This window comes from Bubalus bubalis, chromosome 5, assembly GCF_019923935.1.
Source record: "Bubalus bubalis isolate 160015118507 breed Murrah chromosome 5, NDDB_SH_1, whole genome shotgun sequence".
Taxonomy (NCBI): Eukaryota; Metazoa; Chordata; class Mammalia; order Artiodactyla; family Bovidae; genus Bubalus; species Bubalus bubalis.
In genome coordinates this window covers 32,409,084-32,424,461 of record NC_059161.1, presented here as the reverse complement: position 1 = coordinate 32,424,461, position 15,378 = coordinate 32,409,084, and the positions used below count along the sequence as shown (strand labels likewise).

At 52.4% G+C, this 15,378-nt stretch overlaps 1 protein-coding gene across 1 annotated transcript in view; it reads right to left on the bottom strand.

Moving 5' to 3' along the window:
• AJAP1 (adherens junctions associated protein 1) overlaps positions 1 to 13,209 on the bottom strand; it is a 128,269-nt gene extending 115,060 nt beyond the window's left edge. Inside the window, exon 1 of the mRNA XM_025285813.3 lies at positions 13,045 to 13,209. Coding sequence (XP_025141598.3) covers positions 13,045 to 13,073 — 29 coding nt within the window. The 5' untranslated portion in view covers positions 13,074 to 13,209. The remainder of the gene's footprint in view (positions 1 to 13,044) is intronic.
• Positions 13,210 to 15,378: the final 2,169 nt, after the last annotated feature.

Sequence of the window (15,378 nt, the reverse complement as noted above, 5' to 3'; positions counted from 1 at the left end):
GAGTTGGTCCTGTTATAGCCATTCTCTTCTTTCTCTAACCTCTGACAATTATTACTGTTTCTATAATTATAATTATAGGAACTATAATTTCTATAATGTTTTCATTTCAAGAAGACTGTGGAATCACCGTACAGTGTGTAACCCTTGAGGTTGCCTCTTTTCACCCAGCTTAACTCTCTGGAGGTTCATGCAGGCAGCTGCGTGTACTAAGCATTTTCTCGTTTTTATTGCTCAACACTATTCCATGGTGTAAAGAAACCATGATATGTTTAGCCATTCACCTACTGAAGGGCACCTGGATTGTTTCCAATTTGAGACTTTATTCACAAATAAAGTTGTTATAAACATTTATATACAGTTTTTCACGTGGACAGAAATCTTCATTTCTTTGGCATAAATGCCCAAGAGTGAAATGCTCAACTTCAAGGCAGTTGCATGGTTAATTTAATAAGAAACTGCCAAAGTGCTCTGTGGACTGGCTGTAACATTTTACCTTCCCATCAACAGTGTATGAGTGATCCAGGGTCCCCATATACTGGTCAGAATTTGGTGTCAGTATTTTTTATTTTAGCCATTCTGGTAGATGGATAAGGAAGTCTCATTGTAGTTTTAATTGCATTTCTCTAATGGCCAATGATGTTGACCATCTTTTCACATGCCTTTTTTTTTTCTTTACCATCTAAACATCCTCTTCGATGAAATGCCCCATCATGGCTTTCAGTTCAGTTCAGTCGCTCAGTCGTGTCCGACTCTTTGCGACCCCATGAATTGCAGCACGCCAGGCCTCCCTGTCCATCACCAACTCCCGGAGTTTACCCAGACTCACATCCATCCAGTCAGTGATGCCATCCAGCCATCTCATCCTCTGTCGTCCCCTTCTCCTCCTTCCCCCAATCCCTCCCAGCATCAGAGTCTTTTCCAATGAGTCAACTCTTCGCATGAGGTGGCCAAATTACTGGAGTTTCAGCTTTGGCATCATTCCTTCCATTCCTTCCATCATGGCTTTACTTGTTTCTAATTAGCTTGTATCATTTTTTTTTTGAGAGGTCTTGGTGAGTCTTGAGTCTTTTTGTATTTTGGATATTAGCCCTTTGTCAAATGTGTGGTTTGCAAATATTTTCTCCAACTCTTCAGCCTATATTTTCATCCTCTTAAAGAGTTTTCACAGAGAAAATGTAAAGATTTTGATGAGGTCCAATTTATCATTTTTCCCTGTTATGGATTGTGCTTTTGCTGTCAAGTCTAAGAACTATTTGGGAAGCCCCACATCTTGTAGATTTTTTTTTCCCTAAAAGTTTTAGTGTTTTCATGTTTTATATTTAATTCTGTGATCCAGAATTTTGTATCCAGGGTTAATTTTGTATAAAGTGAGGATTTTATTTTTGCCTGTAAATATCCTTTTGTTCTTGTATCATTTATTGAAAAGGCTGTCTTTTCTCCACTGAATCTGAACCTTTGTCAAAAATCAATTGTGCGTATTTGCGGGAGTCTTTGTTCCTGTCTCACTGATCTGTGAATCTAACCCTTCACTGATACTACACAGTTTTGATAACAGTAGTTATATAATGTCATAATCAGATAGATTGATGCCTCTTATTTTATAATTCTTTTTCAAAACTGGCTTAGTTATTCTAGTTCCTTTACATTTATATATGAATTTTAGAATTATCTATATGTTAAAATATTTTGCTGGGATTTTGATTAGAATTGTGCTAAACCTCTGTATCAATCTGAAAAGTGACATCCTCAACATATACTATGATGAGTCTTCCTGTACATGAACCTGGTATGTCTTTCATATATTCAGACTTTCTTTGACTCTTCCATTGGTATTGTGTAGTTCCCAGAATACAAGCTGTCAGGATAACAGGTTTTATTAGATTTGCACTGAAATATTTTATTTTTTAGCAACTGTAATCACTTATGGTTTTGCATTTTTAAATTTCAGTGTCTGTGTGTTCACTGATAATAGAAATATAATTCATTTTTGTAAATTTATCTCATATCCTGCAACCTTGCTAAATTCACTTATTAACTTGAGGAGTTTTCTAAAATAGATTACAGGAGGTTTTCTATGTAGATAATCATATCTATAGAGATAATTGTATCATCTACAAATAAGAACAGTTTTATTTCTCCTTTTCTGTATGTCTTTTATTTCCTTTTCTCCTGTAGCACACTGGCTGGAACTTCTAGCACTGTGTTAAGTAACAGTGGTGAGAGTGCATATCCTTGACTTTTTCCTCATCTCGGGAAAAACATCCAGTTTCTCAGCATTAACTATCAAGTCAGTGGTAGTTTTTATAAATGTCCTTTATCAAGTTGAGAATGCACTCCTAGTCCTTTTTTCTAGAGGTTCTCATCACAGATAAGTTCTGAACTTATTAAACACATATGATCCTCTGATTTTTCTTCTTTAGCCTTTTCTTATGATACATTTGGAGAAGGAAATGGCAACCCACTTCAGTGTTCTTGCCTGGAGAATCCCAGGGATGGGGGAGCCTGGTAGGCTGCCGTCTATGGGGTCACACAGAGTCGGACACGACTGAAGTGACTTAGCAGCAGTAGCAGTATGATACATTACATTAACTGACTTCCAAATAGTGAACCATCTTTGCATCCATGGTATAAACTTCACTTTGTCACGGTGCATACTTCTTTTTGCATGATTGCGCAGCTGCTAAGTCACGTCTGACTCTTTATGAGTCCATGGACTGTAGCCCACCAGGTTCCTCTGTCCACGGGATTCTCCAGGCAAGAATACTGGAGTGGGTTGCCATTTCCATCTCCTGGGGATTTTCCCGATTCAGGGATCAAACCTGCATCTCCTGCACTGGCAGGCGGATTCTTTACCACTGAGCCACCTTGAAAGCCCCCATATGCTTCTTTTCCATGTTGCTAAGTTTATCTATTTATTAATACTTTGCTAAGGACTTTCTTGGTCTATTTTCATAAATTATATTGATCTACAGAATTGAGAATGATAGCTTTTTAATAACACTTTCCTGCTGTCAGAACTTCTCCATGAGACCTTCCCTTCCTCCAACCTACATGTTCTTTTTTCAGGACCAGGGATTCCATGAAATAGCATGAAGATTCTGTACAGGGCCCTGGTACACTGAGGTCCATCAATCAATACTGAACTTCTGAGATCCCTCTTCTACAGACACTTATGACTACTCCTTCCTCACCCTTCTTTTGCTGGAATCTTCACAACAGCTGGTAGAGCCTATAGATCAATTTGAAAAGGCTGCATCATTGGATTTGGGCACAAGAAGCCACTTAATCTTCATCTAAGTTGCCCCAAAGTTCCCTAAGTTTGAATTTAGAGGTTTTACAATTATTTCATGGCAAATTGAAGAGGAAAAAGTGCAAACAGTGACAGATTTTACTTTCTTGAGCTCCAAAACCACTATGGACAGTGAATGCAGCCATGAAATTAAATATGCTTGTTCCTTGGAAGGAAAGCTATGAAAAACCTAGACACGATATTAAAAAGCAGAGACATTACTTAGCCAACAGAGGTCCATATAGTCAAAGCTATGATGTTTTCCAGTAGTCATGTACGGATGTGAGAGGTGGACCATCGAAAAGGCTGAGTGATGAAGAAGTGATGCTTTTGAATTGTGGTGCTGGAGAAGACTCTAGAGAGTCCCTTGGAGAGCAAGATTCAACCAGTCAATCCTAAAGGAAATCAACCATGAATATTCATTGGAAGGACTGATGCTGAAGCTAAAGCTCCAATACTTTGGCCACCTGATGGAAACAGCCAACTCACTGGAAAAGACCCTGATGCTGGGAAAGATTGAAAGCAAAATGAGAAGTAGGTGGCAGAGGATGAGATGGTTGGATGCATCACTGACTCAATGGACATGAATTTGAGAAAACTCCAGGTGGTAGTGGAGGACAGAGGAGCCTGGTGTGCTGCAGGCTATGGGGTCCCAAAGAGTAGGACAAAACTTAGCGACTGAACAACAGTGAATCTGTGCCCTGCTTAACTAAGTCAGTACATTCAAAAAGATTTAGATGATATCAAAAAGGGAGTTTTCTCAGAGCTCAAAGAGTTTACCATTTAATACAGACAGACTCCCATACTGTGAGCTTGCTCCACAGTACAAATTCTTTAATACTCAAGAACAGGTAACTACAAATGACCACTCAGGGCACCTCAGCAAAGTGCAGTCCCTTCACAGATCACACCCCACTGCCCAGAAGTGTGCCCAGAGCCAAGGTCTTGCACTTAGTGAGTTCCCCATCAGTGTTTCCTGAAGGCACAGGGTGGGCTGGTCACTGCAAGGACACTGCCCCTAAATCTGCTCAAGAGCCTCCTTGTACCTGTGCAGCTCTGATCAGCTGCCCACCAGCTGCCTTGGGGTCTGTTGTCTCTCTGAGCATTTGTCAGAAGCCAGGTTCTGATGTGGTTGTTCAGGCTTCTTTATCCAGATCGTCAGTCCTGTGAACACACCAAATTCCCTCCTGCAGGAAGAGTTTTGTTTAAAAACTAGTCTCTTCACCTGGAGCTGGAACTCCTGATAAGTGCTTGGATGCAATAGCCCCTAAACTCCCCAAATACACACCCACATAAACTCCCAACAGACATGCTCTCTCCACCCAGACACCACCCACACCATACACACACACACACATGCACACACACCTGTTTCTACAAAAACATTCCTAAAATATTCAAGGAAACCAGGCCTTGGTGATTCCCCATCTCTCCTCCTCCCATGCGCCTAGGTATCACGGACTCTCAGCGTTGGTGACAAGTGCTGGGGGGCGGGGTGGAAGATGGAGGCCCCCACCAGGACAGATCCAGTGAATGTACACTGCTGGAGGGAGAGGGGTCCCCCAGGAGGTCTGTCACCCCAGGGTGTGCTCACTCAGGCACTGGCTCTGGGGCACACTTGGGTGGGGCAGGGAATGCCCCCCAATCCTGGGGGTCAGCACTCCTTTCTGGTGGGTAACACAGCTTCTGTGTTCACTAGGCTCTTTCATGGGAGAAGGTAATGGCACCCCACTCCAGTACTGTTGCCCAGAAAGTCCCATGGATGGAGGAGCCTGGTAGGCTGCAGTCCATGGGGTCGCTAAGAGTCAGACACGACTGAGCGACTTCACTTTCACTTTCCACTTTCATGCATTGGAGAAGGAAATGGCAACCCACTCCAGTGTTCTTGCTTGGAGAATCCCAGGGACAGAGAAGCCTGGTAGGCTGCAGTCCATGGGGTCGCACAGAGTCGGACACGACTGAAGCGACTTAGCAGAAGCAGCAGCAGCAGCAGGCTCTTTCATTGGTCTTTTCCTCTACATCAGTTGACCCTGGCCTCTGACACCTCTGTTACAAATGAACAGCTCTGCCATCTGCTCTTCAAGCCCCCAAAAGGGTTTTATTACAGCTTGGTGGGGGGGCCCTTGGTGGGGGGCCCCTGATGGTATGCTAGGTACGGAGTACAGGACATGCTAGCACAGCCCTCCCCCCTCTCCAAGCTGAGGACCCCTAATGGCAGCAGCCACTGCCCCCACCCCAGCTCATCCTTCTGCCTCTGGCCCTGGCGCCGACCTGGCATAGAGCTGGCATCAGCAAATGCCCGCTGTTGAATCAGGAGGGCTGCTGGCCAGACTGGCCCTCCTCGGAGCTCCTACTAATGGAGCAATGGTGCCAACATGACACACTGGTTGGGGAGGTGGCAGTCTCCAAACACTTGCTTTTCTCACTTCTGAGTTTCCATATGAAAGTGTCCAATATGAGCCCCCAAATGCAGCAAGTCCAGAGGGAGAAATGAAAGCAAACTGCACTCCTGGTCTCCGAGACTCAGAGCAGGGTAAGAATGTAAAAGGAATCCTCATTAATGCTATTTTAGACTGATGACAAGTGGAAATGCTATTTTGCACATACTGAAAAATTAAATATATCATTCAAGCTGATTTCACCTGTTACATTTTTTTTCAATGTGGTTACTGAAAAATTTCAAATACCAGTGTAGCCTGTGTTATATTTCTGTTGGACAGTGTTCCTCTTCACCCCAATGAGGGTGTTTTACCCCTCATTTGCCTGCCCCCATTGTTGCAGTGAGGAGTCTCGAAGAGGAGAAATCCACTCATTTCTGGGTCTGCTCAGCATCCACTCAGGGTGGGGCATGCCCAGGCACTTAGAAACTGAGGAGCAAACTCAATGAGAGATACAAGTGAAAACAGAGATCAGGACATTTTTCTGTGCTATACAGACATTTACAGCAGATATGTCTCCTGAACTACAGTGTCAAGCTGCACGTGACACCCCTGGGACTTATTTTATTCTTGAAATTTGTACCTTTTGACCCATCCACCCTTTCACCTACTCCCCACCGTGCCTCAGCCCTCATCCCTGGCAACCACCAGCCTGTTCTCTGAATCACGTATTTGAAAGTTGTTGAGAGAGTAGATCTTAAAAGTTCTTTTTTGTTTTGTTTTTTAATTTCTTTTTTAAGTTGAATTATAGTTGATTTACACTGTCTTGTTAGTTTCAGGTATACAGCAAAGATATATATATATATAAAGCTCCATCTATGAAGCTTCCCCAATAGCTCTGTGGTAAAGAATCTGTCTGCTAATGCAGCCTAAGTGGATGAGATCCCAGGGTCAGGAAGATCCCCTGGAGAAGGAAAATGGCAACCCACTCCAGTATGTTTGTCTGGGAAATCCCATGAACAGAGAAGCCTGGCAGACTGCAGTCCACAGGGTCACAAAAGAGTCGGACATGACTGAGTATCTAAACGACAACTATCTATCTATTTATCTATCTATCTATATCCTTCTTCAGATTCTTTTCCCTTATAGGTTAATACAAAATACTGAGTATAGTTCCCTGTGCTATCCAGTAGGGCCTTGTTGATTATCTATTTTCTATATAGTAGTGTATATATGTTAATCCCAACCTCTTAATTTATCCCCCCCACCAAAGTTCTTATCATAAGAAAAAAATTCTGTAACTATGTATGGTGACAAATGTTAACTAGATTTACTGTGTTGCTCATTTCACAGGTATCCAAGTATGGAATCATTATGCTGTACACCTGTAATTAATATAATGTTTATGAAAATTATACCTCAATTTTAAAAAAAAGCATGCATATTTTATCCAAATACAGTACAAATTCCACAGCTCACATTTAAGACAGGAACAGACATGGCTTAAGGTGTCTATGTGTTACTGACATTCCTCAACATCTTCCAGCTGCCTACCTGCACTCCTATACTGACCAGAATATTCTCTTGCAGAGGCGCTGGCCCTTTCTTCCACTGGTCCCTAGTAGGCACATTAACTCTCCCTATTCCCCAAGACAGTCCAGAGGAGGGGAGACCTCAGCCCAGGGCAAGGCCAGTGAGTTTGCCTTTTGCCCTCAACTTCTACCCCATGTCTCTCAGGCCTCCCTTGGTGGCACCTTAGCTCCCACTGCCAGACCTGTGCCACCTGCCTTTGTGTTCTCTTTTCTTCACTCACCTTTCCTCTCAGAAAGTTAAAAATTGGATGCTCTCACTCCTACTGAACTGATAGTAACTGAAAACTATCCCACTGAGTGCTTTCAGTTCTTATCAGATCAGTAGCTCAGATAGTTTTTCCTGAACATACCTGCATTCCAATTGTGATGAAGTTTCAAGCCAAAGGAATGAATCTCTAATGGTGGAATTGTGAGCACCAGTAAGTAGGGTTGAAGAAGGTCTCTATCTGTGGGGGGCAGAACAGAGTCTCAACCTAAACCTGGCTCTGGCTGTGCACTCCTTTCCTGGGTCTTAGTTTAGAGTCAAGGCCACGTAACTACAAGGGCAACACTTGGAAAAAGCATGGGCACTGTGCCAGGTGGATAAGTTTACTCATTTACAGAGAGCTCCTGAGCATCTACGCAGTGGCAGCACTCTTCTCAAGAGGTCCTGAAGGGTGAGACGGCCCTTGCCCTCATCACCCACAGTCCACAGCTGGGCTCCTCTCCAGCACCAACCAGGAGGCCTGAGCACGGGTGCACGAGTATCCCCAGCAGACACACTCCCTGAGTCTCCAGTGCCAGCTGAAACCCTGAGGTCACACACAGGGCTCAAACACTGACTTGCTGGGGAGTCAGGCAGGAGGTCTCAGCAGACACACGGTCCAGGCCACTGCCCATTCTGGGCTGGAAATGGCAAGAGGGCAGAGGCAGTGGGCTCTGTTGGCTGACCACCCAAGAGAAAGTGCACCAAATGACAAAAGCCCCAGTGAGTGGACAGAATCAGCGCATGATCAGCGTGTGGGCACAGATGGACCCAGCACGGCTGCCACCCACCTTGTCTTGGGCGGGAGGGGAGAAAGAAAGAAAGTAATAGCTTCTTTCAGAGTGCACGTATGGGATGGAGATGCAAATACAATCCCCAGTCCCTCCAGCCTAGCCCACCCTCCAGCCCTCCCCCAACCCCCTGTGCCCCCCCACCCTGATTGGCTCTGATCCCCTAGTCTCCCATAGTACAGCAGCAGGACCCTGTTCTTTGCCAGCACATGACACTCTGATGGTGCCCAGGTCAGTGGGTCACGGCCAACAAGGACAAAATGGATGCCACCATTCCCACTGTCCTCCACCCAAGCTCTCTTTGGGTCATGTTGGAGGTATTTATCTACTATGAAGATGCCCATAGATGAACAGGGGGCTTCTAGCTTCTTAGCATCCTCAGAGAAACATCACTCATCACCTGGCTACTTCCCTGAGCCTGCTGGGACATCCCAATTAACTCCGCTGGTCCAGAGGTTGCTAGGAGACAATCCAGCTCACTACATCCACCCACCACCAGCAGCAGGAGGGAATGGATCCTGCATGCTCTTCTGGAAGGGGCTTTGGAAGAGGCCCTGAAGAAGTACTCTACTATGCCTGGCTCATTGCTTGTAGAGAGTGCTGCTCCCAACAGGGGGCCAGAGCAGCCTCCTCCAAGCAGCCAGAAACAATCCAGGCTCTATATGGATAGCCACCGGGGGAGCCAGGACCCAAGGGCTCCTGGAGCCCTGACATGGGAACACTGCAGCCTCCGACTTTCTATGAACTGAGTTAATCTGAGTTACGTAACCACCACTCCCCGCTGGATGGCCTCCTGACGCACCAGCTCCTCTGAATTCCTGGAAGGGGGTCTTGAGAGAGAGCGGCGTCTGGGGCCACAGGGTCTGTTTGCTGTGGCCCCAGTGAGTCCTCCTCCTGCCTCCCCCTCCTGGCTGACTGGCATCAGGCAGGAGAAACCCTCTCGAGCCAGACTTCAAACGTGAAAATCTAGATCAAGGATATATTTGGCTTTCCAAGCTAATCTCTACATCAATTTGGTCTCTACTGAGTTGTAGCCCTTTGAAGAAAACTTGGCAACTACGTTTGGAAAGCAGATGACTCTTACGTAACCCCAGACAGGAGCCCGGGCCTCCGGGAGGCTGGGCAGTGGTCAGCCGGGTTGGGGCTTGGTGTCCGCCCACTTCATTGCGACCCAGTGTGCAGCCTTGACCCACGTGCTCTGTGCACCCTGTGGTTTCCCCACACAACGGCTGGGGGACGAAGAACTCAAGAAGCACACCCAGCCCACACCTGCCAAACACCTTGATGGTGTCCGTGTTGGGGCTGGGGACCACAAGGGGGATGGGATGCCACTGTTCCCTCTGAGCGACCCGGCTAGGAGGATGCAGGATGCATGAGGAAGAAGGCGGCTCTTTCTCCAGGGACTGGGAGACAGACATCTCAGGGAGGCGAGGAGCTGTCTCAGCTTGTGCCCTGCTCCCCACTTACTGGCCTCTTTGATGCACAGAAGAAAAAGAAGCAGGTGATTAGAATAAATCAACCAAAGAATAAATCAATTAACAGGCTGGGAGGAGCCTACTGCCCCCTCCTCTGCTTGGACAGTGTGTCTCTGGGGGGTGGGGGGGGGCTTTGAGTGGTGGGGGGAGATGCACCCACGTGGCAGAAAAGATGTGAGCTGTCTCCTAAAATGATGATTTATTCCAGCAATATTGTCCTGGATGAGTATAACGGCTACTGACACCCGAGGGGCTCCAGTGGTAATCAATTTGGTGCCAGCAGCTGGAAGTGGGTGAGATCCAAGACCGACCAGGAGGGTGACGTCTGTGGACAGAGCCTCTGACCTGGTCCTCTAAAGCCCAGCTGCAGGGCCCCAGCTGCTGGAGGACTTTACAGGCAGCGATGGGGACAACCAAGCCACTGGGACTGTGCACAGAGACCCAAACATAGTACCGTGTGGCTGGCGGGGACCTGTGTGAACCTCCATGAAAGAAGAGTCATCTTATATTGCTACAGACCCTCCCCCACTGCAGGCACACCCAGGGCCTCTGGAACAGAAGGAGCAACAGAACGTTAGCCTGGAAGAACAGGCAGAAGGACAGACACCAGGCCTCCAAGGAGCCCCTGAGGACTCCTGGCAAGTGCTTCGCAGGCTCCGAGCCCCCCATAAAGCTGCTACGTGGAGGGCTGTGGCCTCAGAGGCCACTCACAAGCAGGCGGCCGAACTCTAAAATCTGTGCCGCCTGCTGAGTAAGCATCCCCTTCAAGCTGCTCCCAGATCGAGCTCGGACGCAGCTGGCAGGGCTCCGAGGCCACCTTCAAAAGATACCTTTATCTGCACGGATGGAAGGTATCTTTGGAGCTCTGCTACAACCACCGCCAAAAAGGCATAAAAACAGCTCCAAAACACTCAATCTGTTCCTCCTCCTCCTCCTCGGAAGAAAAGGCACCGCACACAGCTCCTTTCCAATGCAGAAGCAGAAATCCTAGCCCAGACTTTGTCTCGCAAGCCAGAGCTGAGAGTCTTCACTCGGGTCGTGCTCAGAGCCGTCTCCTGTCACCTGGGCCCCGTGTCTTATGCTTGCTTGACCTAACCAGGCTGGAAGCCAGGCAGCACAATGCCCGGTGCTTACCTGGGGGAGCCATGGAGGGGCTTGGGAGGAGCAGAGGTAGTGGGCTGCCTTCAAGGAAAAACGCATTAGCAGGTCCCAAGCAAGCCATCCCTGGCTTTTAGTGACTGTTACGCTGTGCCTGGTGAGATGCAGAAACACAGACCCTCCAAGCATGGCCCCTTCTCCTGGCCAGCTGGCCAGGGGATGGCTCTCAGACATGACAGAGCTCTCTCCTGCCAGCCTCCCCGAGAGGTGACAGCCGATCCTCAGAGGCACATTTACAGAAAATCTCTTGTGCTAACACTGAAGGGAAAAAAACGAAAGGTCAAACTTCAAAATCAGCAACAGAACTATTTCCTAAAGCAAAATCCCAGGTAGACCTCACTCAGGGATGCGTTAGATGAACTGTTTTAGTGAATTCTGAACCACCAAAGAGGTTCTTTTTTCCCATAATATTTATTCACTTTTCTCTTTATCAAAATATACTAATCTTTTAATCTAGCAAGTTAGTAATAAAGAAAGATGTCGGTTCAAATAACTTGCCGGCAATCAGGAAGGCAGTGCCAGACAGAAGCTGGAGAGGTGTCTGGGAGCTGAAGCAGCACCCTCTCCCAAAGAGGGGAGACCCCTTTGATCTTTCGGAAGGCTCTGGAGTCTGGCTGAAACCCGGCAGGCAGAGGCGAGGGCACCTGGAAGGGGTCACTCGGGCAGAGCTGCCCTGACGCTCCATGGAGTCTGTGTCCCAGAGCGGCTGAGCCTAAACCTTATCTAGTCTGAGTACAGGACATCGATTCAGGCTGAGCCAATATCCAGCGCAACCCGCTTCAGTATTAACCTATTAAAGCCCAGGCCGCCGAACACGACCCGGCCACCCAGACAAGGAACGCCGCTTTCAAGAAAAAGGCCAAGGATAACACTGGACAATTCTCAGTAGATATTTCCAACAGGCTTTGCCCTGGGACTGGGGAATCGTCTCATAAATCAAAGGTAGCTAGGAGACGCCTTGCGGGCTCCGTCCTCTCCCAGTTTCTCAAAATCAGGACGCGCACTCGATTCCCCCCTCAGCCCGCTCCCCCCAGCTTTTATCGGCTGGTGGTGGGGGCGGCTCAGGCACAGGCTCCGGCGACGACCGGGCCCCTTTCTCCCCAAAGCGGGAGTGCAGTGCATCCCAGTGGACAAACTCGAGAACCGCACGCTGGCTTTCGCAGCCTCCGCCTGCGTCCTTCCCGTTCTCCGATGCAACCCGGGACCCACACACACCAGCTCCGCCGAAACCCCGGCGGGAGGGTGACGGATCGCAGGCCGTCTGCCCCGCCAAGGGGACAAGTGTGTTTGACTGGCTCCTAGCAGGGCTAAAACCCGAGAGCCGTGGCAGGCGAGCAAAGTTTGCCCCGAAGGGTCTTCTTGGGTACCCCTGCTGCAGCTATCGAGCTCGAACCCCCGGTTTCAACCGGCCCTGGAGTCCGGGACAAAGGCAAACCCCAGGGCGTTCCTCGACGGTGTTTGCCCGTAGGGGAGAAAGGGTGCCCTCCCGCGCTCCCCCAGAGCCTCAACGTCTCCCGCCCCAGCTGCCCGCCAGCTGTGCGCGCCCGTCGGGCCCGGAGGTCACCGGCAAACATCTGGATCGGCAGCTGGGAGCCCAGGAGGCCCCTGCTCAGCCCCGGGGCCCCGAGGAAGGGGAAAAGAGGGGCGGCCGTGGCTATCAGGCTTCGGTTTCTTCTAACTCCGCCGGCCGAGCTCTCGCCAGACCCGGAGCCCCCTGGCTTTCCCTGGCAGCCCCGGCCCCCGCCCTGGGTTCACAGCCCGCCGCGCCCAGCGGCCCGCGCCTCCCCTGGGCCCCGAAGAGGCGGCGCGCCGGGGCGGCCGGCCAGGACACTGCGCTGCTGGCGCCGGGAGCCGCGGGCGCGCCCGGCCGGCCCCAGAACCGGGAGAAATGGGGCGGGCACCCCGACCCAGACACGCGGAACCCGGACAGCCAGTTCCGGGGCTCCAAGCTCCGGAGCGGCTCCCCGACCCGGATCCCGGGGCACCGGCTAGCCTCTCACAGGAGCAGAGAGGGGTTCGCTTTATTCGCAACACAGAGGAAAGCGCCGCTTCAGCCCAGCTCGGTACCCACGCACCCGCGCGCCCACACGCACCCCGGCACTGGCCGGGTCGCTCACCTGAGTCCTAAAAGCTGTTGAATCCACATGGTCACGTTTCGGGGAGCAGAGCCTCAGATCTCGCTCGCCCCGGCCATCTGCGCGGCGCCCGCGCCCGCTCGCTTCCGTCCCGCGGCGCCGGTCTCCGGCTCTCGGTCCGCCGCCGCCCGCTGCCCGCCGCCCGCCGGCCGCGGGGCGCAGAGCGAGTCAGAGCGCGGCCGCGCGGGGCTCCATGCCGGCCGGCGCGCCGCCGCCGTTGGGGCGCATGGTTCAGGCGGGGCGGCCCGCGGGGGCGCACATCCTTGAGCCCGGGTGCAGGGCTCGCGACCCCCTCCGGGAGCGACCCGGAGAAGGCAGCGGTGAGGTGAGGGAGCCGGCTGCCGGCCCGGGAGGGGCGCACTTTGGCGCCGCGGCCGCGAGGCGAGGATCGGGGAGCGGCGGCTTCGTCCTCCGGAGCCGCGAAGAGGGAGGCGGGCGGCGCCGCCGCGCACAGTGCGTGTCTCGCGGCGCGGTTCTCGATCCGGCCAGAGCCCCGCGCCGAGGGGGCGGCGAGGTCCGGGGGTGCGGGCGGCGGCGACGCTGGCCGACGCGTTTCCCCTGCGCGCGCCACCGACTCGGGGGGCTCTGCCGGGGACTCCGCCGCCGCTCGGCGCCGCTCAAGTTGGCCGGGGGCTCCGTCTGAGCGCTCGCTCCGCAGACGGACGCGGCGCCGGAGGCCGGCAGGAGGCGGGCGGGGGAGGCGCGCGGGGCGAGGGCGCCGTGGAGCGCGGGGCGTGGGGACGCGAGGCGGCGGCGCCGCGCTGAGGAGGCGCGCGGGGATCCCGGGGCCCCGCCGCCCGCGCCCACCGCGCCCGCCGCAGAGCCGCCCGCGCCGCTCGGCCGCCTCCTTCCGCGCGTCTGCCTCTCTGCGCGCTCGCCCCCGCCTCCCCGAGCGGGCCCCAACTCCGCCCGCCGGGCCCGGCTCACGTCACCCGCTCCCCCGCCCCTCGAACTGAAGCCCGAGCCCCCGGCCCGGCCCCGGCTGCCGGTTGCCTCCCGCCCCGCCTCGCGGTGGCCCACCTCTCCGCGCGGGGCTGTGCCCGGCGCCGGCGACACTGCAGGCGGGGCCCCAGCCGCCCCTTCCCCAGCTCTGGCCTCGTCCCGGTCCCCACCTTGGGAAAAGCTCGAGAGAGGCCGCGGGCTCGGATTGGACCGCCGGGCGCCGGCGGATGGTGTTGCCACGGTAACCGGATAGCACGCGAAGCGGTTCGAGGTTCTGACCCGGTTACCGGTGCACCCAGTGCCCCGAGAGACCTGGTTTGGCGGAGGGGACGTTCCCGAGGAAGTACTCGGGGGGCGCCTGGGGCGGGGACTGGGAGAAAAGTTTCCTCCAGGCAGAGGTGCGCGGAAGCGACCGCAGGAGTCAGGTAGGTGGGAGGGTCCGCTGCTAGGCACTCGTGTCTCCCCGCGGCCTGGACCCCTGTCTCGGCTCCGGTAAGAGAAGTCTCTGCGTCCCTGGTCAGAGCTCCACCATCTTCTGTCCCCCCACCCGTCCCGTCCCGTCCTGAATCCCGAAACCTCAACAGCTCCCCGGACTGGGCGTCCAGCTGTGCCCGATCGCACGACTGCAGCTGCTGCTTGGCCGGCTCTGAAGGAGGAGGACCCCGGAGAGTTCCAGGACCCCGGCGTCTCGGACTGTCCGTCCCCGGAGTTCCCGTGCCTACCTGGTTAGGTTGTCCTTGCAAGGCCTTGACTAGAGGCGAAAGGGCCCGCGGCGGGGTCCCTCACACCGGGAAGAGACTCCTAGGAAACTCCGGGCTGAAGGCCGACTCCGTGAGCAGCCGCGACAAAGCCCTGCTTCCAACTCTCAGCGGCCCGAGGAGGTGCACAAACCAGGCCTTAGAAATCAGCTAGTGAAGCTCCTGTGTGGCAAGTGTGGATGCGGGGGTCCAGGGAGGGGCAGGCACCAGTGGTCTATGCAGGTGACTCTCCCAGTGAAGCTCTGTAACCCCCAGCCCGCTAAAGAGACCCCCTCAGATCAAGAGAGGCCTCCCTGGGAGGGGGCAGATGGTTATGGGGTGGAGCCAGGCCCGGTGCTTGTCCCTGGAACTTGGACTCCCAGGCAGGCAACTTCATCCCTGAGCCTCCAGGACCTTGAAAGTCATAAAGGTCTCCTCTGCCCAGGCAGGAGGACAGAAGGGGATGACTTGCCTCCCGGAGAAGGTCCTAGAGGAGAGGGCAGGGGACAGGGTGGTGTGGTGGCCAGATCACCCCAAGTCTTTGACGCAGGTAGCCCAGGTGCCACTGTCTACTCACTGTGGGATCCTGGGCACATTATCAACCTCTTTGGGTCCTCAGTTTTCACATCTGTGAAAT